Genomic DNA, 27,523 nt, shown 5'->3' with positions numbered 1-27,523 from the left:
GGCGTCCGGTGGGAGAGAGAATCCATAGCATCATGATGCTTCTTGAGGGTATCGACCATATCCTCAACCCAGTGGCGTTCCTAGAGGGGCTGACACCCGGGGCGGATCGCCGATGCACCCCACCCCCCGGTGCAGTGCGACCCCCCCCCCCCGGGCGAAAGCCCCCCCCCCCCCCCAGCAAAAGAACCCCCCCCCCCGGGTGCACGCTGCTGGGGGGGGTGGGGGTGCCACGCGCCAGTCAGCGTTGTTCATTTCCATGCTCCCTCTGCCCTGGAACAGGTTACTTCCTGTTCCGGGGCAGAGGGAGCATGGAAACGAATGACGCTGACCGGCGCCAGGCACCCCCCCCCCCCCCCAGAAGCGTGCACCAGGGGCGAAACGCCCCCCCCCCCTTCTGTCCAAAAAGGTTATCCCTCCCAGCAAGGAACATCCGCCATTCGCTGCTGGTTCTTCTGATCCAGGTCCGAGACACGCAGCCATGAGAGTCTGCGCATGACGATACCCTGAGCAGCTACTCGGGATGTGGCATCAAAAGTGTCGTAAGCCCCCCTGGCCAGGAATTTGCGACACGTCTTTTGCTGCCTGACCACCTGGTGAAAAGGCTCAGCAAGCTCCGGAGGGAGAGCTTCAACTAAACTGGACAGTTGCTTAATTGAGTTCCGTAAGTGAATGCTGGTGTACAGCTGGTATGTTTGGATCTTGGCGGCGAGCATTCCAGCCTGATACGTACGCCTCCCAAAAGAATCCAAGGTCCTAGACTCTCTGCCCAGGGTCACCGACACATAGTCTCTAGTACTCTTGGCTCTTCTGAGAGCAGAGTCCACCACCATAGAATTGTGAGGAAGTTGGGCCTTCATCATCACAGGCTCACCATGGACTCTGTACTGGGATTCGGACTTCTTGTTGACCACTGAATTAGAGAGAGGGCAAGACCAATTCTGCAACATCACTTCCCTGAGTGTATTGTGCAGGAGGGCCGTTGCAACCTCTGCAGGCGAAGGAGGATAATCCAGAACCTCAACATCTCAGCCCTGGGCTCATCCACAGCCTCCATTGAAATGAAATGTCTTTAGAAAATTTCCCGCACAAAAGACAAAAAAAGAAAGACTCTCAGGTGGAGATTGTCTAACTTCAATAGGCAGAGTAGGATCAGAAGGAAGCCCCTGAGAGTCTTCTTCCGAAAAATACCTGGGGTCTTCCTCCTCTCCCCATGAGTGCTCCTCTTCGGTATCGGACAAAAGCTCTCGAAGAGCAGCCCAAACCCGAGCCTGTCTTGACTTCAAGGATCGACGTCCTTGTGGGGGATGTCGAGAAGTCGACTCCTGCCGGGACTCCGGCGAAGCTTCCTCTACTGACGTCAAAAGGAGAGTCAACCTGGGTGATAACCGGCTCCGGTACCACAAGCGGTACCGAGGGCGGGGACCTCCTCACAGGAGATGTGCCAAACGCCGTCTCAGCAGGACGGGAGGCGCAAGAACCTCCGGTACCAAAGCAGGCTGACTGAGCAGTCCTTCCAGAAGCCCTGGAAGAATGGCCCGGAGACACTCATCGAGAGCTGCGGGGCCGGTGCAGGAGTCAGTGCCAGAATCTGAAGGGGCTCGAGAGCCAGTACCAGGCTGCCGGACGACCGACGCATCTGCACCTCCTGAATGGACGGTGAGCGGTCCTCCCGGTGCCGACGCTTCTTGGGTGCCGACTCCCTCGGCTCCCCGGAACTCTCAGTACCGTGAGAACGATGACTGTGCTTCTTCACCTTCACTCGACGCCCGTCATCGATACTTCTCGGTACCGAGGAGGAGGATGTGGAATCCTCACGCCTCCTCTGGGCCTGGTCCGATGAAGGTCCGGTCCCAGGGGGCCTGCATAGCAGTAGGCCTCGAGACAGGTGGAAACCCACTCGATGCCTCGCTGCTCCCAGCTCGAAGTGGTCTTTCGGCAGCCATACCTGGACTCTCGGTGCTGCTTCCCTCGACGTCGACGCCTATGCCGCCGACCTTGGTACCGATGTTGATGCAGATGTCGAAGGACCAGACCGATCCGAAAAAAGCCTGTCACGCTCAGCCTCTCGAGCCATCTGGGTCCTCTTCTTCATTAACTTACACAGCTTAAAAGCAGCTGTAAGATGATCGGGCCCCGAGGCACTGGAGACACCACGCGTGAGGGTCAGTAGACGAGATGGTCCGGTTGCAGGGAGTACAGCGTTTGGAAGTCTTCGATGACATGGGCAGGAAAATAGCGTCCGCTAAATTAAACGACTCAATTGTGCCAAGAAAAATGGCACGAAAAAGGGAAAAAGAAAGGCAGCTGCGACGAAACGAAAGGAAACTTAGAAAAGATGAGGAAAAATAAGAAAATAAGGGAAAAACTTTTTTTTTCTTCTTCTAATAACGGAAGAAAAATCAAAGCAAGAGAAGAAGAAAAAAGGGCACGATAAATGCGAAAAAAAATTCTCCTGGGCCAAATATGCAAAGGAGCAGCGAAAAAAACACTACCCCCTCGCGAAGCGGAAAAAAGAGAACTGAGGGAAGTGCGTGGGCGGGAAGTCACTCGTGCATGCGCAGTGCGTTGTCCCCGCGCGCCCGTCGCTTCTAGAATTTTAAAAAAAGTTTTGCTTTTAACTCCCGGTCTCCTGGGCCGTCACGGACGACGACCCATGCGTGAGGATGTCCAGCCTGCTTGTCCCCAGAGAAAAAGTAGCTGCAAAGTAAAACCAAAAACCATTTCAAATGGAAATAATAAAAGCTTTTTTTTTTTCCCTAAAAAAAAAACAACTTCCTTTTTGTAGGCAGGTAATTTATATATTTCCGGATCAACTCATTTCAGGAAGAAAACTTTCTTGCAAGTAAAAGCAAAAGTTCAAGCAATTGGTGAGATTTTTTCTTAAATGTCCTTGTAAATGTTTGGTTTCTTATCAAGGTAATTAATATGCGGGATAAGGAAATGGAAGCTAATGTATTTTCTTTATGTTTAGTCCAGGAAGAGTATGTTGGGGTTCTTGAATTATTGTATTCTGTCGGTTAAAATTAATAGATTTAATTATATCCTATTAAAGGTTTTCTTTTTATATAGCTCAGGCTGCTTTCTATGATTTGTAGATACCTATTTTCTTCCGTGATATAATTTTTCCTTATGGTATATTCTTTTATTCAGTTGTAATACAAAGATCTATAATTAATTTTTTTTTTAAAAAGGATTTCAGAGGTGATCCAGGAAATTATAGACTGCTGAGCCTGAAGTCGGTATGGTGGGAAAATGTGGGATACAAATGCTACAAATAAATAAAGTAGAAACTATTATGAAGATAAAAATTACAGAGCATATACATAAGCATGGATTAATGAGAGAAAACCAGCATGGAGTTAGTGAAGGGAAATCTTGCATCACCAATCCACTACATTTCTTTGAAGGGGGGAATAAATATGTTGATAAATGTGAGCCGGTTGATATTGTGTATCTGGATTTTCAAAAGGCATTTGACAAAATACCTCACGAAAGACTCGAGAGGAAACTGGAGAGTCATGGGATAGGAGGTAGTGTCCTATTGTGGATTAAAAACTAGTTTAAAAGATAGAAAACAGAGTAGAGTTAAGTGGTCTGTATTACCAATGGAGAAGGGTAGAGTGGGGTTCCCCAGGGGTCAGTGTTGAGACTGCTGCTTTTTAACATTCATAAACGATCTAGAGATGGGTGTAATTAGTGAGGTAATTAAATTTGCTGACAAAACAAAGTTATTCTAAGTTGCTACATCACAAGAGAATTGTGAAAAATAACAAGAGGGCTTTATGAGACTGGGAGACTGGGCATCTAAATGGCAGATGGCATTTATTATTATTTGTTGGTGATGCATGTGGGAAAGAGGGGCCCAAACTATAGCTACATGATGCAAAGTTTCAAATTAGGAGTCACCACCCAGGAAAATATGTCATCGTTGATACCCTCTGCTCAGTGTGCAGCGACAGCTAAGCAAGCAAACAGAATGTTAGCTATTATTAGGAAAGGTTTGAAAAACAAAAATGAGAATGTTATAATACCTTTGTATCAATCCATAGTGCGACCAAACCTCAAATACTGTGTGTAAATCTGGTCACCGCATCTCAAAAAAGATCTAATGGAATTAGAAAAGGTACAGAGAAGAGTGACAAAAATGATAACGAGGAATGGGAAGACTTCCCTATGAGGAGAGACTAAAGCCGCCAGTGCTCTTCAGCTTGCAGAGGAGACTGCTGAGTGGGCAATATGATAGAGGTCTATAAAATAATAAGTGCAGTGGAATGGGTAGACACAGGAGTGTGCTGGTAAATTTTTAACAACGGGCTCTCTCTCCAGGCATAGCCAGCCCTGAAATTCTTTTTTTGGGGGGGGGGGGTGGGGGGGGGGGGGGGGGGGGGGGAATACATGCCTCTCTCTCCCCTCCCTTGTGCGGGCACGCTAGGCATACCTTTGTCGAGCCCCACCAGCCAATAAATGGACTGCCACCATTCTCTGCTGCTTGTTTCTGGCTCTGAGCAGCATGATGGAACCTTCTTGCGCTTGCATGAAAAGTCTCAGCCTGATGCTCAGAGTCAGAAACAAGGAGCAGGGAGCAGCAGCAGCAGTCTATTTACTTGGCTGGTGGGGCCAGCATTACTGCCAGCAAAGTAAAAATGAATTCAGGAGGGGGCCCAAGCCCACATTTTGGAGTCAGTTGTTAAAGTGGCCATGGGGAGGCCTACTTAACAACCGGCTCCCAAAATTCTTAAAAACTTAACAAACGGCTCTCGCGAGCCCGTGAGATCCTGCTCCAGCACACCACTGGGTAGACATGAATGGCTTTTTTACAGTTTCCGAAAATATTAGGGACTAGGGGGCACGCAATGAAGCTACGAAGTAGTAAACAAAACAAATTGGAGAAAATATTTTTTTACTCAACATGTAATTAAACTCTGGAGTTTGTTGGCAGAGAATGTGGTAAAAGCAGTTAGCTTAGCAGGGTTTAAAAAAGGTTTGGATAAATTCCTAAAAGAAAAAGTCCATAAACCATTATTAAGATGGACTTGGGAAATCCACTGCTTATTTCTTGGATAAGCAGCATAAAATCTATTTTACTCTTTGGGATTTTGCCAGTACTTGTAACCTAGATTAGCCACTGTTGGAAACAGTATACCGATCTATCCCAGTATGGCAACACTTATGAACTTATGTTAAGTACTACCTCCAGCGCATCACTTCCAGAAGCTTCCCCAACTGGGGCCTGAACTCGAGCAACTTCTGCAGAGACTAGACTCCCTACCATTGCACAGTCAGAAGGGCATGGTGTTGGATTGAGCACCGGAGGGGAGAGTATCACAACCAATCCAAGGACTACAGGCTCTCCTTCGCCCAAAGCCACTGCCAGTTATTCAACTCTGGGCCATTGAGTGGGGGTCCTGGCTGTGTATTGGGCAATTTACTGCTGTACCAAAGAGGAGGTTCTAGTGGTCAAGGGAACAGCATTCACCACCCCTTTTCTTTTGGTATGGCACATAGCACGATACAAAGAAGCAAAGGCTGGTACAGCAGGTAAGACGTGTTGCAAACGTGGACAGGCTTACAACTCCATCTTGGCCACTCCCCCATTTTTATCATATTTTACCCTTTCAAGTTAGGAAGTCATGTGACTTTTGGGCATATAAGTAGAGTGCTTTGTCACCCAAGTTTGATCGTTGCTACAATGCACTGCTTAAGGAAGAGAGATTGGCAAGTCTGCCATTTTTATCCCTATCTACTGAAGTCTTATCTCCATCTCCTGCAATTTTTGTGATACTATAATACTGATTTGTCTCCCCCTTTTTTCAGTTATACCTTAGCAGTGAATCCAATTTATATACCACCTTGGGTACATATGACACCCCTTTTGGTACTTTAAGTGTCTGGGTATTTATTCATCCTTGCAGAATATGAGGGGTTTTATATATGTCCAGTCTCATATATGTAACTTAACTGACATACTATGTTCATATACAAATTCATTTGTTTGTGTATATTTAGATATGATTTCAGACCTTGCAACATCTGAAACCTTGTAATATCTTTGTGAATTAAGGGGCTTATTTTTGAAACAGAATAGCATCCAAAAAGCAGCATTTGGATATTTCCCAAAACTTCCAAATCAATATTTTAGAAACACGTGTCTAAATTACAAGGGGCATGTCTAGGGGCGGGATTTGGTCATTCCCAAAACTTGGATATTTTTCTGCCATAATGGGAAAAAAAACTAAAACGTTCAGTGCTACAATTTAATGTTTTGGCCTAGACCTATTTTTACCACAATTAAATCGGAAAAAGGTGCCCTAAATGATCAGATGACCACTGGAGGGATTAAGGCATGACCGTCCCTTACTCTCCCAGTGGTCACCAACCCCCTCAGAGCAGCAGGCAGGTCCCTGGAGTAGTCTATACGTCGGTGCAGTGAATGTAGAGAAGGGGACCCAAGCCCATATCCCACACTAACTGGTACACTTATGGTGGAATATGTAAGCTCTCCAAAACTCACCAAAAACCTAAAGAACCTACATATAAGTGACACCTGAAAGCTTAGAGGGTACTGTAGTGGTGTACAGTTGAGTACAGTAGGTTTTTGGAGGGCTCACCATAAAATATAAGGGAGTAACAGTGAGATGTGTACCTGGGCCATTTTACGTGAAGTCCACTGCAGTGACTCCTGGAGTGCTCCACTACCCTGCTCGGATGTCTGAGAAGTTCTGAGAGAAGAAGCTATTTCTCTGGTAAGTGACATTATTTTGCTTTGTGCTTTGGGAACTTAAGATTGGGGTTTAAAGGAGGAATTTTAGGTTAGTGATAGGCAGAAGAAAAGTATAAAAAAGTAAACTTTATCAACTAATCTTCATACTCTTTTCCCCCTAGTTTTAGAACTTGAACTTTGTACCACAGCATTAACAGATAGCCTCTAGCAGGCACTGCAGGACCTAGTTTAGTATTGGGGGAGGGGGGAGAGAGTGAGAAAAGCAAGCATTACTAACTAGTTTCTATAGTGTACAACCCTTGAAGTAGACACTATTCCCATAGTTTTAAACTGAAACTTTTTCTAGAGGTAGAAACTTAACAGCCAAAGAACTTTAAAAGGATAGAAGGAAGGCTCAAATCTTGTTCTAAAAGACAGTTATTTTCTGTTCTTTGGTTGCTGGATAGGTAGCATTGCTACTGACCTCAATCAGGTGTTAATTAAGGCGTGAGGAAGTCGAATATTTGCAGAGGTTATTACCTGATTACTGAGTTAGCTTGAAAGGGCCTGTTTGAAGCAGTCCCCTTAGATTCAAAACTATATAAAGAGGAAAGGTCCCACTGAACTTTCTTTCTGAGAAGTTCTGAGAGAAGAGGGCATTTCTCTGATAAGTGATTATTTTGCTTTGTGCTTTGGGAAGTCATAGACTGGGGTTTAAAGGAGCAATTGTAGGTTAGTGATAGGCAGAAGAAAAATATTTTTAAAAAAGCAACTCTCTCTTTTTCCCCTAGTTTTAAAACTTTTATTTTCTGTTCTTTGGTTGCTGGAGAGGTAACACTGCTACTGACCTCAATTATGTGTTAATTAAGGTGTGAGGGTGTAGAACAAGTAGAAGTAAATCGATTTTTTTTTTACTCATTCCAAAAGTACAAAGACTAGGGGACACTCGAGGACGTTTCATGGAAATACTTTTAAAACTAATAGGAGGAAATATTTTTTCACTCAACGAGTAGTTAAGCTTTGGAACTCTTTGCCGGAGGAGGTGGTAACAGCGGCTAGCGTATCTGGATTTAAAAAAGGTTTGGACAAATTCCTGGAGGAAAAGTCCATAGTCTGCTATTGAGACAGACATGGGAAGCAACTGTTTGCCCTGGGATTTGTAGTATGGAGTGTTGCCACGATTTGAGTTTCTGCCAGGTACTTGTGACCTGGCTTGGCCACTGTTTGGAAAACAGGATACTGGGCTAGATGGACCATTGGTCTGACCCAGTATGACTACTCTTATGTTCTTATGTCTGTGTGGCCAGTCTACTGCTGGCTACTCCTACTTTCCAATGGCTTGGTTTTGTGAGTTTGAAGCAGTCCTCTTAGATTCAAAACTATATAAAGAGGAAAGGTTCCACTGAACTTACTGAGAAGTTCTGAGAGAAGAGGGCATTTCTCTGGTAAGTGAACATTATTTTGCTTTGTACTTTGGGAAATTAAAGATTGAGGTTTAAAGGAGGAATTCTAGGTTAGTGATAGGCAGAAGAAAAATATAAAAAAAGCAAACTTTATCAACCAATCTCCATACTCCTGTCCCCCTAGTTTTAAAACTTGAACTTTGTACCACAGCATTAAGAGATAGCCTCTAGCAGGCACTGAAGGACCTAATTTAGTATTTTTTTTTTTTGGGGGGGGGGGGGGGGGGAGAGAAAGAGAAAGAAATGACTAAACTAGGTCCTGTGCATTTTTCATTTGGACTTTTTTGTTGCCGAAAATGGTCCAAAATGATAGATGCACTGAGCATATGGCCATTTTCGAAACAAAAAAAAGATAAGACCTTTTCTGTTTTGAAAATGGCCATGTTCGCTACTGGAGTTTTGGATATTTTTTTGCAGAAGGCTAGAATCTATATATCAAGCCTAAATTTGGCACCAAAATGAAATTCGCCTAAACAAAACTACACCTCCATTTAGGCGTACTTTACAGAATAACCATAAATTTCCACGTGGTTCACAGAATACGCATAAATTTCCACGTGGTTCACAGAATACACCAAATGCCCATATGCATGACTAAGTTTAGTCGTGGGCAGTTATACCAAGTAAAATCTGGTGTGTAAATGCCGATGCCTAAATTAAGAGCAGACCGGGTGTATTCCATAACACCACACATATATTTCAGAAACGCCCACAATCCACCTATGCCACGCCCATGGCCACACCCCCTTTTTAACTATGCAACTTAGAATTTACACGCAGCATAGAATACACCTAGAGAGTTCTGCAAGTAAATTCTAATTAATGCCAATTAGTGTCAATAATTTACTGTTAAGGTAAAATTATGTATAATCATACCTGATAATTTTCTTTCCATTAATCATAGCTGATCAATCCATAGACTGGTGGGTTGTGGTCCATCTACCAGCAGGTGGAGATAGAGAGCAAACTTTTGCCTCCCTATATGTGGTCATGTGCTGCCGGAAACTCCTCAGTATGTCGATATCAAAGCTCCATCCGCAGGACTCAGCACTTAGAGAATTACACCCACGAAGGGACACTCTGCCCAGCTCACCACCGCCGAAACGGGGGAGGGGAATTAACCCAGCTCATCCCCACACAAGTGGGGGAGGGGGAATCCGTCCAGCTCATCCCCGCGGAGCGGGGGAGGGACACCACACCCGCCGATGCGGGGGGATCTGGCTTATTCCTGCAACCGCAACCGCAGGAGGAGCTGACTGACCCTAACACCGCCGAAGCGGGAGGGTACAAAGCTGCCCTACAGCCGCACGAAGCGGGAGGGAGTGCCGGCAGAATTTTAAGTCTCAATCCAGCCCCGTAAAACGGAGGGGAGAGGAATGCAGCAGCTCACTGTAACACAAACTCGTCTTAACTCTTGAAGAATCCAAGTGAAAAAACTGAACACGAAGTCTTTCTGAAGTAACTGAAGACTAAACTTGAACCTGAAATGCAACCAGAATAAAAACAGTACAGATATCTGGGAGGGGCTATGGATTGATCAGCTATGATTAATGGAAAGAAAATTATCAGGTATGATTATACATAATTTTACCTTCCATATCATCAAGCTGATCAATCCATAGACTGGTGGGATGTACCGAAGCAGTACTCACCCAGGGCGGGACATTGAAATCCCTGACCTCAACACTGAAGCTCCAAACCGGGCCTCCGCCCGTGCAGCCACAGTCAAACGGTAATGCTTGGAGAATGTATGAGCCGAAGCCCAAGTTGCCGCCTTGCATATCTCTTCCAAGGAGACGGATCCGGCCTATGCCATCGAGGCCGCCTGAGCTCTCGTGGAGTGAGCCTTCAGCTGGATAGGCGGCACCTTCCCCGCGGCCACATAAGCCGCTGCAATGGCTTCCTTGACCCATCTTGCCACTGTAGGCTTAGCAGCCTGCAGACCCTTACGAGGACCTGCAAACAGGACAAACAGATGATCCGATTTCCGGAAATCATTGGTCACTTCCAAGTATCTGATGATGACTCGTCTCACATCCAGATATTTAAGAGCAGAGTACTCCTCTGGGTAGTCCTCCCTACGAAAGGAAGGGAGACAGAGCTGCTGATTCACATGGAAGCGAGAAACAATCTTGGGCAGGAAGGAAGGCACTGTGCGAATAGTCACTCCTGCCTCAGTGAACTGCAGAAAAGGCTCTCGACATGAGAGCGCCTGGAGCTCGGAAACTCTTCTGGCTGAAGTGATAGCCACCAAAAGACTGCTTTCAAAGTCAGGTCTTTTCAGAGATGCCCCCGACAAGGGTTCAAAAGGCGGCTTCTGCAATGCTCTTAGCACCAGGTTGAGATTCCACGCAGGCACCACTGAGTGCAGAGGAGGGCGCAGGTGATTAACCTCCCTTGAGAAAGCGCACCACATCTGGCTGCGAAGCCAGGGAAGCACCCTTCAGGCGGCCCCTGAAGCAAGCCAGAGCCGCTACCTGGACTTTAAGGGAACTGAGCGACAGGCCTTTCTCCAGACCTTCTTGCAGGAACGCCAACACTGAAGAAATTGGAGCAGTGAAGGGAGAAAGTGAGCCTGCTTCACACCACGCTGCAAAGATACGCCAAACCCTGGCGTAAGCAGTAGAAGTAGAGCGCTTCCTCGCTCTCAGCATAGTGGCGATGACCTTGTCCGAGAAGCCCTTCTTCCTCAGACGCTGCCGCTCAATAGCCAGGCCGTAAGACCAAAGGGGGAGGGATCCTCCATCACCACGGGACCCTGATGTAACAGGCCCTGCTCCACTGGCAGCCGCAGAGGATCGTCGACTGAGAGCCTGATCAAGTCCGCATACCAGGGACTTCTGGGCCAATCCGGACCCACCAGGATTACCCTGCCGGGATGCTTTGCCACCCGGTCTAGCACCCTGCCCAACATGGGCCAGGGCGGGAACACATAGAGAAGCTCTTGTGTCGGCCACTGTTGGAGAAGAGCATCTACTCCCAAGGATCGAGGGTCCCGTCCTCTGCTGAAAAAGCGCGGCACTTGGCAATTGGCCGATGACGCCATCAGATCTAGGCTCGGCTGGCCCCAGCGCTTCGTGATGTCCAAGAACGCCTGAGCAGATAGCTGCCACTCTCCGGGCTCCAAGGTATGGCGACTGAGAAAGTCCGCCTTGACATTCATGACTCCGGCAATGTGGGCCGCTGAAAGCTGCTCCAGGTTCGCTTCCGCCCACTGGCAAAGATTCATAGCCTCCTTGGCTAGAGGGGCGCTCTTGGTACCTCCCTGGCGGTTGACATAGGCCACAGCCATGGCATTGTCCGACAGGACCCGTACAGGCTTCAACACCAGTACCGGGATGAACTCCAAAAGCGCCAACCGAATGGCTCTGAGTTCCAGGAGGTTGATAGACCACTTTGCCTCTGCAGGAGACCAGAGCCCCTGCGCTGTCCTTCCCAAACAGTGGGCTCCCCAGCCCGACAAAGAGGCGTCCGTCGTGACGACAATCCACTCTGGAGTCACCAGAGGCATTCCCGCAGACAACTTGTCTGTCTGCACCACCAGCTCAGCGCCTTGCGCACTGCTGGATCCAGGGAAGGCGCACAGCATAATCCTCCGACATCGGAGTCCAGCGCTGCAGCAGAGAGTGTGTAGTGGTCTCATATGAGCCCTGGCCCAGGGCACTACTTCCATCGTGGCCTCATAGAGCCCAACAGCTGCACATAGTCCAAGCCCGAAGAGGAGAGAGGCTACTAGGAACTGGTCCACCTGAGCCTGAAGTTTGACAATCCGATTGTCTGGCAGGAACACTCTGCCCACTTGGGTGTCGAATCGAAACTCCCAGATACTCCAGGGACTGAGTCGGGCGCAGCTGGCTCTTCTCCCAGTTGATGATCCATCCCAGGGAGCTCAAAAGAGCAACTACCCCGGTCCACAGCTTTGCCGCACTCTGCATAAGAGGGGGCTCGGATCAACCAGTTCATCCAGATAAGGATGGACTTGTACCCCTTCCTTTCGTAGGAAGGCCGCTATGACCACCATTACTTTGGAAAAGGTCCGCGGAGCAGTAGCCAACCCGAATGGGAGGGCTCTGAACTGGAAGTGTCGTCCCAGGACTGCAAAACGCAGAAAGCGTTGATGAGGAGGCCAGATGGGAATATGCAGGTACGCTTCCTTGATGTCCAAGGATGCCAGGAACTCTCCTGCCTTCACTGCCGCTATAACAGAACGGAGAGTCTCCATGCGAAAGTGCCGCACTTTCAAGGCCCGATTGACCCCTTTGAGGTCGAGGATAGGCCGGACAGAACCTCCTTTCTTTGGTACCACAAAGTAAATGGAGTAACGCCCCTTGCCAAGCTGACTTTCTGGCACCGGAACGACCGCGCCAGGCGGATCAGATTGTCCAAGGTCTGCTGCACTGCCACAGCTTTGACCGGAGACTTGCAGGGAGAGAGTACAAACCGTCTTTTAAGGGTCGGCAGAACTCTAGCTTGTAGCCGTCTCTGATGACTTCTAGCACCCACGCTGTCTGAAGTTATTGTGGTCCACTCGCCCAGAACGAGGACAAGCCGTCCTCCAATCTGCACTGGGGCGTGGACCAAGGCCCCGTCATTGGGTACGAGACCCTGGGGGAGACGGAGGGAGCACCTCCGGGACGGCGGTCTCTGCGAAAGGATGCTGCTTTGGGGGAGAAATTCCTCTTGAAGGAAGAGGGGGCAGAGGAACCCGACTTGCCAGGGCGGGTACCCGACGGGCTTCCTGCAACGTCCTCGGAGGTACCGGGACGAGTTACTAGCCCGAGCCTGACCTCTGGTAATTTCTTGCCCTTAGACGTGCAAGATCGGTCACGATTTTGTCCAGCTCGACCCAAAAGAGCAGCTTGCCTTTAAAAGGCAATCTAGCCAGGCGGGATTTAGAGGCGTGGTCAGCAGACCAATGTTTCAGCCAAAGCCACCGCCGCGCAGATATTGTCTGAGCCACGCCTTTCGCTGAGGCCCTCAAGACATCATACAGCAAGTCTGCCAATAGGCTAAGCCCGATTCCAGGGCGGCCAATCAGCCCTCAAGGAATGATCCGAGGGGTAAGCCCGCTGCACCATAGTCAGGCACACCCTGGCCACATAGGAGCCGCAAACTGAGGCCTGCAAACTTAAAGCAGCCGCCTCAAAGGACGACCTTAAGGCCGCCTCCAATCTTCTGTCTTGGGCGTCCTTTAGGGCCGTGCCACCTTCCACCGGCAACGCCGTTTTCTTAGTCACCGCAGTGATTAAAGAATCCACGGTAGGCCACAGATAGGCCTCACGTTCACTCACGGCCAAGGATAGAGGCGGGACATAGCCCTAGCCACTTTAAGGCTCGCTTCCGGGACATCCCATTGAGCCGAAATTAAGGTGTGCATGGCATCATGCACGTGGAAGGTTCTAGGCGGCGCGCTTCGTCCCCAGCATAATGGCAGAGCCAACAGGGGCTGAGGGAGAGACGTCCTCCGGAGAGGAAATCTTCAAAGTGTCCATGGCCTGTAACAACAGGTTGGGCAAATCCTCTGGGCTAAAAAGCCGCGCTGCAGAGGGGTCATCCGCTCCATCCGAGCGGGGATCCGTCTCCTCCAAGGAATCCGCAAGGACCGTTGGGAGACCTCAGACACGCTGCCCTCATCTACATCGGAGGAGACAAATTCCTCCAAGGCCTGGGAATCAACCCGAGGGCGTTTACCTCTGGGAACCTCAACCTCTTTACCAGACGAGGGAGCAGGGGCAGCGTTGTGCATGAGGAAGGCCTGATGCAGCAGCAAAACAAACTCGGGGGAGAAACCCCCCAGACTGTGCACTTCCGCAGCCTGGGCAACAGCCCTAGACGCACCCTCAACCGGCGCTCGCAATAGCGGGGGAGAGACATGCTGCGCATCCAAAATGGCGTCCGGCCGCGAAACTCCGCGAAGGAGCCGCGCGGGAAGAACGGCTCTTAACTTTAGCCGCTTCTGTGCCGTCGCCCAAATTAAGGGCGTTCATGGCATTAATGTCTCCAACCTCAAGGGCGGCCCAAGAAGAAGCCGTCCGAGCCGCGTGGCCGGCCAAGATGGCGGAGGCGAGGAGCGGGGGATGGGCGTTTATGGCGGGGAAAACCGCCACGCCGGAGGAAGGACCGGGACATTCATCGGTCACGAAACTGTCACCCAACAAGGGCGAATCAGGCTTTAAGACCCCCGCATCCCCTCTAGAAGCGCTCAAGCGACCCGGGGAGCGACCCTTTGCGCCCCTCGCCCTCCGACGCCATATGCCACGAGGAGAAGAATCGGGGAACCCCCTGCCCGCTATAAAAAGGTAAAAATTACCTGCTGTCCGCTCCGAGTTGTAACGACCTGGTGTCCCAGTGAGTAGCTGCAATAGACGCTTAAATAAACGTCGAAATAAACGCCTTTAAGGACGTTCAAAATTTTTTTTTTTTTTTTTTTTTTTTTTTTTAAACGGAGCCAGCGGGAGGGGGGAGAAAAGGAGGGACCTGGCACCACCAGGTTTGCACTTGCTCAAAGAGCCCCTCAACCCCAGGCACTCAACAAAACCTAAAAATTAGGCTTGGAGGCCTAGCCAGAGCTGCTGCTGTGTGTGACCACCACCTGCTGAGATAGAGAACATACTGAGGAGTTTCCGGCAGCACATGACCACATATAGGGAGGCAAAAGTTTGCTCTCTATCTCCACCTGCTGGTAGATGGACACAACCCACCAGTCTATGGATTGATCAGCTTGATGATATGTAAGTGACAATTATCTGGACTAGTTGGCTTGTTAGCCAATAAGGTTATGCTCAATGCTATGGAATACACTTTGATTTTCACGAGATGCGAGATATAGAATCCGGGGGAATACATCCAAAGTCGGAATTAGTCATTATATCGAAAATACCCCATGTATGTTAAATTCTTCTTTATCCAAAACATCCAGGCAATACAACAGCAATATCAACAGATACAGTAAAGCTGTCACGATAAAATATGATACTCAAATATGATACCCTTGACTGATAACTCATCTCCCTCCACCCCAAAGCTGATATTTGATATATAAACTCTCCAGTCAATTAGGAGGTAGACAATGTAGACTGAAGCAGATTTGGGGGAGGGGAAATTTTTCTTATTTTTTAAAGCAACAAATGCTGTGCCAGATTTATGTATTTTAGGAACAGGTTTATTATCTTACTAGTGAAAAAAGGCCCGTTTGTGAAGGCAAGGAAACGGGCCCTAGGCAGGCAATTCCCCCCCCCTCCCCGCCGCGACCCTGTCGAGCCCCCCCGGCTTGCCGAAAAACGCCCCCCGCCACCGTTGTGGACTACCTGTGCTGACGGGGGACCCAAACCCCTGACAGCCAAAGTGCTGTTGTGCCTTTCACGTTGCTTCCTCAATCATCTTCTCTGCAAGTTCCTCTGCGTGTGTCCGCCCCCCGTACCTTTTTCCAGCAGCAGCGCCTTGAAAATGGTGGCACCCAGTCCTGCCCAGTGCATCCTGGGATGCGCTGGGCGGGGCTTCACACCATATAAGGGAGACAGTGAGCCCATTAGGGACAGACCCATTACCTGTAAGAATGACACTGTAAACCACTTTGGTCTAAAGCGGTATATAAATACTGAAATGAATTAATGAAGATACGGCAACTAGAATTCCTCACAATACTCAAGGTGTGGTTACACAAAGGAGTGGTGCAGAGTCATTATAATTGTCTTATTTTCTATCCCTTTCCTAATAATTCCTAGCATTCTGTTTATAGCATTCTGTTTACTTTTTTGGCTACCGCCACACTGTGGGTAGAAAATTTCAGCGTATTCTCCATGATGGCACCTAGATCTTTTTCTCTAGTCCTGACTCTTAGGGTGCAAGAGGTTATTGTATCCCCTGGGGGGGGGGGGCAGATCCTAGCTAGAGGAGTACTACCTGCCTCTCCAAGGTTAGGTCGCCTGAAGGGAGAGCATTTCTCCTCCTTGGCAGCACAGAGGATTGCCAGATTGGAGGTGAGACTTCTCTACTACGTCCCAGTAGTTATAGTTTATTAAAACAGACTACAGTATACCGCTCTGTAAGTGTGGAGTACAGCGAAGTGCAATCTCAATTTAAACAGCAAGAAAAGAACTCCAATAAAAACAAGACAGCAATACATACACACTGAAAAGATAGGTAAGAAAAGGGCTAGGAAAGGGAAAGGTAGGAGCAAAGAAATTTAGAAAGGTGCAGGACAGAGTGGAAGGTTATAAACTCATAGAAAACAGTCCCAGTCAGCGTGTATTATTACCCTATGCTTGATTGAATAACCAAGTCTTTAATTCTGTTTTTAAACTTTTAAATGACAGATTACTACGGATGAATAGAGAAGGATTATTTCAGGTATGTGGCAAAGAGAAAAAAAAAAAAAGCGCTATGTCTAATTGATTCTAATTGTGCAATCTTGGAAGTACTAGGCATTGGTCATTTAAGGGCTTAACTGGGAGAATAAAAAATTGTGAGGCTTGATAAATAATCTGGGACACCTAATCTGAAAGCTTTGAAACTAAGTAAGAACAGCAACTTTGTAGATAATCCTCTGTTCCACGAGTAGCCAGTAATGTTTTTTCAATAAATGGGTTATATGATCTGAATGGTGTGCATAACAAAGTAATCTGATGGCCATATTCTGAAGGGTGGTGTTTTTTCAATGTCATTCGAGGTAAACTAACAATATTATAGTAGTCAGTTATGATATAAAAAATATAAGAATAATCTATGAAAACTATTGTGATGAAAAAGATGTCTAATGGCATGAAATTGACGGAATATAAAGAACATGATTTTCTATAAATGTGAGATCTGAGGTCAAAAGGATAGTGAAAATCTGAGATGATCCAAAGGTAGCGAAAACTTGCTGCCAAAGTGATCAAGGTTTCGAAGAGATTAACGGGGAGTGTAGGCTGTGGGAAGATTCCACTAAATCAGCAGGCTACAGTTTTGTCCTTGTTCAGTACTAATTATGTTCTGATAGCCAACTTGCTACTGAATCTAGGCATGCCTGGAATGGAGTAATAAGATGGAGAAAAAAGGAATGGTATGATATATAAAGAGGATATCAGCAGCAGACTGAATGAAACAAGCAAGAGGACTCAGAAATAACTGAAGAGGAGGGGAGAAAGAATTAAACCCTGATGACCACCACACTGCAATTTTCATTTCAGTTGTTCTGTAAATTGACAACTCCGTGCTCAAAACAATGACACTTTAGGGCTCATTTTCAAAGCACTTAGATTTACAAAGTTCCATAGTAATCTATGGAACTTTGTAAGTCTAAGTGCCCTATCTCTCAGTCCGTCAGCAGATAAAATGGCTGTGTGTATATATATATATATATATATATATATATATTTTTTTTTTTTTTTTTTTTTTTTAATTATTATTATTTTTAGAAAAGACTGAGAAAATTAGAATTGCAATTTCATCTAAATTAGATTTTACTGTGGATTTTCATAATCATTATAATTTTATTGTAAGTCCAAAGCCTATTGGCTGGACAGACTTCACCGCTCACGTCTTGTAAAGTTAGCACACTATTACATAGACTGTCCAAATCCAACTGCCTTTTAAATAGTTGCCCTATGTATCTTATGAATGATCCTCCAAAGCAGATAACTGTCTTTTTTGAATAATTTCTTAGCATCAGGTTCATTTCCTTTTCAGTTGGGGGGGGGGTGGGTATCATTTTAACACTTAAGAATGCTAATCTGGATATTACTGTACCTGCAAACTAAAGACCAGTAGCAAGTATTCCACTTCTTGCCAAATACTATCAAGATTATTTAGCCAGGTTGACTGTTTCAATCCATTATCGTTCATATTTAGGCCTTGCCATTCTACTGAAACGGTACTATTGGCAATTATCTCAGAGGCAAAGGTCCTACTTGCTCAAGGAAAAACAGTTGTACTTTACAATTGACCTACGGCTGCTTTTGATACAGTTGACCCATCATATTTTACTCTACAAGAGAAGTTCTCTGGGCTTGCTGGGTAAGGTCTCAAATTGAATGAGTGCATTTTCTGACTCATAGCATTATAAAGTTAAAAAATCTAATCAAGTTCTAATGCTGGATATCAGTGTGTGGGGTGCCCCATGGCTCCCCACTCTCTCCAGCTTTAATATTTATACGACTTCTTTCCATTATGTTATTCTCAGCTGGGTGCAAAATTATTCTTACGCAAATGATATGTTCTTATAATACCCATAGATCTAGACTTATCCTCTGCCCTTTCTACTATTTCTCAATGCATATATAGAATTGAACAACAAAGCTTAGTCCACAGTTACAAACTAAACAAAGACAAAACTAACGTTTTATGGAATCAGAGTTAACTTTAGTTAATAATATGGTATTAAAAGTGGAGAAAGTCTCCAAGGTTCTTGGAATACGTTTTGGATACCACTTTGTCTTTAACATCACCAATTAATGCATTGTCAGTATTTTTCAAGTTGCATCAATTTAGAAATATCTGTTCTTTGCTTATACAAAACACTTTGCAATTTTAATTCAGGTCTCTATATCATACTTTAATTGCAACGGTTATGTGTTTGTTATCAGTTCAGGCACTCTCCCACTTACAAGTATTACAAACACTGTGGACAAGATGATTTTTGGTAAAAAAAAAAAAAAAAAAAGATCAGACCATACTACTCCTTGTCTGCTGAATCTGAATTGGTTGCCTGTTAAAGGCTTGTATATCTTACAAACCAGAATGCTGGGTTCATAAGCTTTTTGAGCTATCTTGCACAGATTTAATGAATTACTTTTTCTACATCTCCTTCAATTTCAAGAGCAGGAGGCTCACACCTTCTTTACTTACCGTCTATATTAGGAATAAACTATAAAAGCACTTAGAGTCTCTTATATACCGAGTGGTTCAAGATTTGGAATTCATTACCACTAGAAATCAAAACTATGCCAGCATACCTGTCTTTTTGCAAAAAATTTAAAACTTATTTTTTTGCTGAATTTCATTGATTTTTAATATATTCATTGAGGTCTCTGGATTTTCTAATGTTTTGTCATCCTCTTTGAACCAACTTTGTTGGGAGTTGGCAGACCATAAATACCGTGTCGTATCATATCACATAAAATAGTTATACATAAATAAAAAGGAAAATACTCACAGATCTGATAGCAGGGGGTATTCGTTTCCAAAGATATCGTGCATTATCCCTAATTAAACAAACAAAATTAAAGAAAAAATGCAATCAACATACTTCTTAACCCCTCCCCCCCCCATGGAACAGAAGTGGGTCTGCCTTTCTACAATAGTCAATTATAATCCCTCAAAATTTGGCAAGATAGGGCTTAAGAGACTTAATATGGACTATATACTTAATTGTGCACCTGTATCAGCAGATTAGTGGTTGTAGGAACAATTTAGAAAAGCCACTAGGACCCAGAAAGCTAGATATGCACTTAATAGATACAAAAGCCACTAAGGGTAAGTGTATTACTGTAGGACCTTGCAGCTGGACATGGACAAGAAGGTGTGCAGTGTTGTGAAACAAGAAAGCAGATCTTGCAAGCTCAGTTAGCCAGAAGGGTGATGTACAATGACAAACTGTCTCTGATAAGGAGTGGAGGTTACACTCTACTGCTGGCAGGTGGTATATTACTCATGGTAATGTGGACAGGAAAAACTCAGAAGACTGGCAATTCAGGGGCGTAGCCACGGGTGGGCCTGGGCCCACACCACTTTGGGCTCAGGTCCACCCAGCAACAGTGCACCTCAGACAACCAAACCGCGACTTTCAGCTTTCCCTCCTCCCAGCCACCGCCCAGCGCGCTGCAGGTTTTGTTCCCTTCCTGCTCCCTCCCCTGTCATCCCCGTCCTACAGTGGTGTTAGCGCCTGCGGTTTTGTTCTCTCCCACCTCCCAGCCACCCGTCGGCGCGCCGCAGGCCCTCCCTCCCCCTTCCATCCCCGCAATCCAGCTCTGAACGTCTGCAGCGGCACCAGGGCCATCCGCACGCTGCTACGAGTGCTTCCTCTGCGCTTGCCCCGCCTCTTCAGAAAGAGTATCGGAGAAGGTGAGGCCGGCCGGGAGGAAGCAGTTGTGTAGCGGCAGCATGCGCCTCCACTGCAGACGTGCAGAGTTGGACCGCGGCGGGGATGGACCGGGAGAGCGGGCCTGCGGCGCACTGGCGGGTAGCTGGGAGAGAACAAAAACCGCAGCGGGTGGCTGGCGGGGGCGGTGGGGAAGAGGGGATAAAAACCTACAGCATGCTGGCAGGTGGCTTGAGGGGTCCACAGGAGCACTGTTGGGATGAGGGAGTGCTAGGTGGGGTGGAGGAATAATGTTCGATGTGGGAAGAGGGATGGAGAGATGCTGCAAGGGGAAAGAGGGGGAGAATGGTTGGATAGGGGGGGGGTGGGATGGGGAAAGGGAGGGAAAGGCTGCATAGGAGTGGTAAAGGGCCAGAGAGAAAAAAAAAGTGCTGGACATGGAAGTGGAAGGAAAGAAGGGAGAGATGAGAGGGGAAATGTTGAACATGGCATTGGAGGTGAGGGGAAGGATGGAGAGATGCGTGTGGCAGGGGGAGGGGGGAGTGAGATGTTTAGACCAGGGTCTCAAGGCAGGGAGAGGGAGAAAAAGTTGGACATGAAGATGGAGGAGAGGAGAGGAAGCGGGAAGATGGATCCAGGGAGAGAAGATGGACAATGGATGGTAGGGAAGAGAAAGGGAAAAATGCTGAACAATGGGGAGGGAAGAGAGATGGGACAGGAAGATGCTGGTATGTGGAGGTAAAGGGGATAGGGAGATATCAGGTTAGAGGTGAGGATGGGAGAAAGAGGGAACAGATGATGGGCTGGAAGGGTGGAGGGAGGGAGATACTGGGAATGGTGGAAAGCATGGGGGAGAGGCCTAGGGAGTGGAGATGGCAAGGAATAAATGAGGAGAACAGTGATTACAGGGGTAGTAATATGGTAATGGTGCATAGATGAAGATGGAAAGGAATGATAGGCTGGGAAGGAGGAGATGGGGAATGGGAGAGCTAGTGGATGAAAGGAAATGGAAATGTGATAGATATCTTAAAGTAAAAAGAAGGAAAGATTTAGAAAGAGGATGAAATTTGAGTGTACAGGGGCAGAAATGAAAAAAGAAAGAAAGGAAAGATAAAATGGAAAGATCAATATTTCAGAGGCAGGTGTAGTGATGAAATGAAATGAAATGAAAGGAGGAAAAAAGACAAATGGACAGCCGCTTGAAGGATCAGCAGAAAACAGACAGGCAAAGCAGGAAAGAGAAATTGGAACCAACATGATGGAAAAATAAATGTCCAGACAATAAAGGTAGAAAAATCATTTATTTTGAATGTTTAAATGGAATGTGTTAGTTCTGGGAAATGTGCATAGTGGATGTTTTTTATTGTGTTAAATAGAAAAGGTTAGTGCATGCTGAGGTTACCAGTTCAATTTTGTCTACATATTTTTATTTCTAATTTGTGATCCCTTGTTCTGTAATTTGTGAGGGTCTGTCAGTGTGACTGTAACAGCAGATGAAGAGATTGGAGAGGAGAGGGAATTGGGGGAGGGGCTTCTTTATTTTCTGCCCTGGTCACCAGCATGGTTAACAGCACCCTGAACCTTGCTGTGGCTAGTGGGGATCCCCAAGCCCTGCCAGCTGGGGATCTCTTCCGGGCTGGCCGGAGCTGCCCTTCCGCCGAGCTTGGCAGATGGGGGCAGCATCCTGGAGCCACTGACAACTAAGCATGTATGGGGTGCTGGCATCAGCGGCTCGAAGAGTTGCTACTGCCTGCTGGGCTTGGTGGGGAGGAGTTCTGGCCATCTCTGGTGGAGGTCCCCAGCTGACGGAGATTGGGGATCCTCATCAGCTAAAGTATTATATTTTGAGTTGGGAAGTGCTGGGAAGAGAGAGAAAAATTTGTGCCCATCCACTTTGTGCTCAGGCCCACCCAAAATTGGTTTGTCTGGCTATGCCACTGGGGCAAGTATCAACAAGCCTTTTCAACCATCATCTACTTTGGAGTTCTGAACACCACATAAATGAACTGACTGGGACTCCAAAGACTAAATTTCTAAATTCTGGGCTGCTCTTAGAGAACACTGAAGAACAAATAGTCTTGAGTTTCAATTTCAAAACGGTTTCAAAATAGTCAAAACGTACTCGAATAAACTGCTGGCTACATTGTGGAATTTTGCTCTTACTTACAGATAAGAACTCGGCAAAAAAGCTTGCAAATGATAGCCTAGTGGTTAGAGTGGTTGGACTTTGGTCTAGGGAACTGGGTTTGATTCCCACTGCAGGCACAGGCAGCTCCTTGTCACTCTGGGCAAGTCACTTAACCCTCCATTGCCCAGGTACAATAAGTACCTAAGCTGTACTGAGCCTGCCATGAGTGGGAAAGCACGGGGTACAAATTTTAAAAAAAAAATGGTTCATACAAACAACTGTAAGATGAACATCTTTCAATGGAATGAATTATACTAATGTTTTTATGTCTTAGAATTTCATAAATTTCTAAACATTTTACACAAAAACTGAATCCTTATATAGTAAGGCCTACAAAAATGGCAGTATGCCACATAGAAATATTAACAAAAGTCTCCAGAAAATCTCTATTCCTTTTTGTCTTTTCCGAACCAGTGCCAAACAGATTATGTTCCCTTCTTACCAGCAAACAGAGATGATGACATTTTTACACTGACATTCCACTGATAACAAGGGCTAGTACAGCCTGGAAACCTCCAGCAGATAGTAGGATTGATCTAGTGGAACAGGTCTTTTCCTTGGCTAGACTCCCCAAGACGCAATCGAGACCTACGTCCCTTATGTTGACTCGAACCTGTGGGTCCAAAAGCTCCAGAGGCTCAGATTAACAGTCTTTACTTCCAGTTTACTATTATTATTTCTAAAGCGATACTAGACGTACGCAGCGCTGTACACTTAGCACAGTGCACCAAGCTATAACCGTCAGGCTTTACTCTGGCAAGGCCTTGTAGTGATCTGTGGGGCCTATCCCTGGGGTTAGGGAGTCTGCAGATCCCCATCCTGCCACTTTACCGAGTTCTCCTTCAGCACTACATTTTTTTTAAATGTCCTCAATTGTCAGGGGAATAAAAGAATATTTATTTATTACATTTGTACCCCGCGCTTTCCCACAGATGGCAGGCTCAATGCGGCTTACATAGTAACAATATAAAGAAATACAAAGTCGTAAGAAGATATACAGTTTGTAGTAAAAGGCAAAATTAATGGAGTTAACGGATAAGTAAATTGAGCAGGGGACTAAAAAAGCCAAAGTCCACAACAGAGCTCCAGAAAAACAGCCATGATGGGAGACAGCAGCTCAGCTCTGTTGATTTCTTTTCTCAGATGTCAGAAGGGGAGGCTCCTCATTTTGGGCCCTATCGGCCGGTGAACCTAGGCACACGGTCCCCTGGGGTCCCTAATTTGTTGGAATGGCAGCCATTTGGTGGACGCACTGGTCACAGCCTTAACCAAGAAAACGACCATCCTTAAAGGAACTCATGATGGAAAGGTGAAACAGTTCCTGAAGCAGGCCTTCACCTCCCCAACTATGGAGTCCAGGTAACAACTCACCGGGGGCAGGTCCTAGGATGAAAGATGGGAACCAGTTTCCAGTGGGTAAGACCATAAGAGCATAAATGTTGCCATACTAGGGACAGACCAAAGATCCATCAAGCTAACTGCTTTTACTAAATTCTCTGGCAAAGGAATTCCAGAGTTTAATCACACATCGAGTGAAGAATAGTTCTCCAATTTGTTCTAAATTTACTGCTTTGTAACTTCATTGCATGCCCCCTAGTCCTAGTATTTTTTGGAAAGAGTAAACCAAGTGATTCACGTCTACCTGTCTTTTCTCCAAGCTGTAGAGCTCTAAAAGCTTTAGCCTTTCCTTATAAAGAAGTCATCCCATATCCCCTTTATCATGTCGCCCTCCTCTGTACATTTTCTAGTTTCACTATATCTTTTTTTGAGATGCAGTGACCAGAATTGCACACAGTATTTGAGGTGCGGGTCGCACCATGGAATGATACAAAGGCATCCTCATTTTTGTTTTCCATTCCTTTCCTAATAATACCCAAATTTTATTATTTATTTAGATCATTTATACCCCGCCTTTTGCCACAGTTGTGCAGCCTCAAAGCGGCTTACAATGAACTAGCCGAAATAAATACAATTACAGTTGAATAGTTGGGGACATAAAAACAGGGTAAGAAGGGAAGGGAAAGGGGGGAAGAAACTAAGATGGTCTCCAGGCGAGTCAGGAGGGATGATGGAGATCCAGACATTCTATTTGTTTTCTTACCTGAAGCTGCATAATGAGAAAAGGGTTTCGACGTATCATCAACAATGACACCTAGATCTCTTTCCTGGTCAGTGACCTCCTAACATAGGAGCCTTGCATCACGTAAGTATAGTTTGGGTTCCTCTTTCCCGTATGCATCACTTTGCACTTGCTCACATTAAAGCCATCTATCATTTAGATGCCCACTCTCCCGGTCTATTAAGGTCCTCTTGTAATTTTTCACAATACTCTTGTGATTTAACAACTTTGAATAACTTTGTGCTGTCAGCAATTTAATTAGCTCACTAATTACTTCCATCTCTAGATCATTTATAAATATGTTAAAAGGCAGCGGTCCCAGCACACACCCCTGCGGAACCCCACTATCTACTCTTCTCCATTGAGAATACTGAACATTTAAGCCTACTCTCTGTTTTCTATCTTTAACCAGTTTTTAATCCACAATAGAAAACTACCCAGCCTATACCATGACTCTCTAGCTTCCTCTGGAGTCTTTCATGAGGTTTCTTTGTCAAATGCCTTTTTCAAAATCCAGATATCGACCGGCTTATCTTTATCTACATGTTTGGTGAGGCAAGATTTCCCTTCACTAAATCCGTTGGCTTTGTCTCAATTAATCCATGCTTTTGAATATGTTCTGTAATTTTGTTCTTTATAGCAGTCTCTACCATGTTGCCTGGCACTGACGTCACTGTCTATAATTTCCCGGATCACCTCTGGAACCTTTTTTAAAACTCTGAGTTACACTGGCCATCCTCCAGTCTTCTGGTACATGTTTGATTTTAAAGATAAATTACATATTACTAACAATAGTTCTGAAAGTTCATTTTTCAATTCTGTCAGTACTCTGGAATGAATACAATCCAATCCAGGCAATTTGCTACTCTTCAATTTGTCAAATTGCCCCATTACATCCTCCATGTTTATAGAGATTTCATTCAGTTTATCCAACTCATCAGCTTTGAATACCATTTCTGGCACTGGTATCTCTCCCAAATCTTCCTCGATGAAGACCCAAGCAAAGAATTCATTTAATCTCTCCGCTATGGCTGTGTCTTCTCTGAGTGCTGCAAAGTAGCAAAGCCCCTATAAAGGCCAAGACTCAGAAGCTGGGGCCCTTTTAGGGCACAAGGCTGCCACGGAACTCTGATCCTTCTGCTACCTCTGTCCCCTCTAAAAGACCCCAATGAGTAAGCCGTACCCCTTGCTGGTGTGTGGGGGGGGGGGGGGGGCAGGCTATTCTTGTTCCATCGCAAGTGGGCCCAAATCACTTCAGATCAGTGTGTCCTGGAGTTGGTGAGCCAAGGGTATGCCCTGGAATTTGCAGACCCAGTGTCTGATACCTAACATAGGTTACAGCTGGGTGTGGGTATGTAACCTTCCAGCAGTAATAGGGTTGAGACTGCTACTCAAATCTATTTCTTGGTACTCAAGAAGAGGGATGTTTCAAGCCCATCCTGGATCTCAAGGGAGTAAAATGCTTCCCTTTGACCTCCCACACTTATGCACGGAAACCTTCCAGTCAGTGATTGTGTCAGTTCAGCTGAGTGAATTCCTTACCTCCTTATACCAGGCAGAGGCTTACCTCCATGCTGTCATCTGGGGTTCACACAGAAGCTTTCTGCACTTATGAATGTTGGGCAACACTTTCAATTCAGTGCTCTTCCCTTTGGCCTAGCAACAGCCCCACATCTTCTCCAAGATAATGGTTCATCTAAGCAAGCAAGACATCCATGACCATCCATACTTGGAAGATTGGTTGATTTGAGCTGATTCAGAATCAATATGTCTCCTTGAGCACCTGGGCTGGGTTGTGAATTACCCCAAGAGTCAACTGACTCCCTCGGAGTACCTCAGGGTGGCTTTATCACATTTTCTCCTTGAGGAGTGTATGCAACAGCTACAGGCCTAGAAAGAGCAGCTGTATAAACAGGGGAGCATCCTCAGGTTTGAGATTATCTTCAGCTCCTTAGGGTCCACGATAGCAACCTTGGAAATACTACCCTAGGAAAAGGCACACAAGCACCCACTCCAGCGAGTCCTACTCGTCCATTGGGCCCTCATTCCCAAAAACCTCAAGGTGTACCTCCCTCTCCCAGGATCCCCACCACCTCCTCAAAATATATTCTGCTGGGAGTGCACAGGGCCAGTGATGAGGCAGATGCAGAGCTGCCCATCAATTACTTGGAGGCAAGATTGATTCACCTGGCACTGTAGAAGTTTCTTCAGTACAGGGGAGAGAGGCAATCCACATGACAACGACACAGTGGTTGCTTACATCAGATGGACCTGGAGTGCAGCAGTAGCTCTGAAAGCAGCCTCGATATGCTCCTAGGCCTCGACACATTGCCATCTCAGTGATCCATATCTGGAGACAGAGAATGTGCAAGCGAACTTCTTCAGTCAGAGTACTGGACACAGGGAAATGGAGCTGTCCCCTTGGTCTTTCATCTCCTAGTGGACCACTGGGGCATGCCATGCTCTGATCTGGTGATTCAGCAGAATGCCAAGTGCCACAGTTCAGTATCAGAAAGGACAGCAACTCAGCAGGGGCTAGACACACTGGTGCATCCCTGGTTTTTCACCCTTGGCCATTAAACAGCAGGTTTATTTAAAGAGTAGCCAATATTTTTTTCTCGTTTCTGCCCCCCCCCCCCCCCGAGTGGCCACGCTGACCCTAGTACACAGACCTTATTCGCCTACTAGTAGGCCCCATGCTCTTGCTTCCGCAGGGCTCTTCAGACATGGCAAAATAGAGATGGCGGATCCCAATCCTTGAGAAGCAATGCTTGAGATGCAGAGGATTTTTGACCATGGGTACTTCAACCTTCCTCAAGGCCCCGAGCAAATCTATGTACCTGCCATATGCCCAGGTCTACCAAGTTTTTGAGCACTGATGTGTGGAGAGGGACCTCTCGTAGCAGATATTTCTAAGTGACATTCCTAAAATCATGCAGAGAGGTCTGGAGCAAAGGCTAGCCCTAGGGCTCTCTACAAGTCCAAGTGGTGGCACTTCCCTGTTTCAGGTATAATATCCTTTGCAGCTCCCTAG

General features: G+C 46.3%; 1 protein-coding gene across 2 annotated transcripts in view; it reads right to left on the bottom strand.

Moving 5' to 3' along the window:
• COPS8 (COP9 signalosome subunit 8) overlaps positions 1-27,523 on the bottom strand; it is a 327,439-nt gene that overhangs the window by 177,630 nt on the left and 122,286 nt on the right. For both annotated transcript variants that reach the window (XM_030209867.1, XM_030209866.1), the window contains exon 3: positions 19,298-19,346. In XM_030209867.1, the coding sequence (XP_030065727.1) occupies positions 19,298-19,346 (49 nt within the window). The remainder of the gene's footprint in view (positions 1-19,297; positions 19,347-27,523) is intronic.

Source organism: Microcaecilia unicolor, chromosome 7 (genome assembly GCF_901765095.1).
Source record: "Microcaecilia unicolor chromosome 7, aMicUni1.1, whole genome shotgun sequence".
NCBI classification, from domain to species: Eukaryota; Metazoa; Chordata; class Amphibia; order Gymnophiona; family Siphonopidae; genus Microcaecilia; species Microcaecilia unicolor.
The sequence above is the reverse complement of the archived record's forward strand: the minus strand, read 5'-3'. Positions and strand labels throughout refer to the sequence as shown.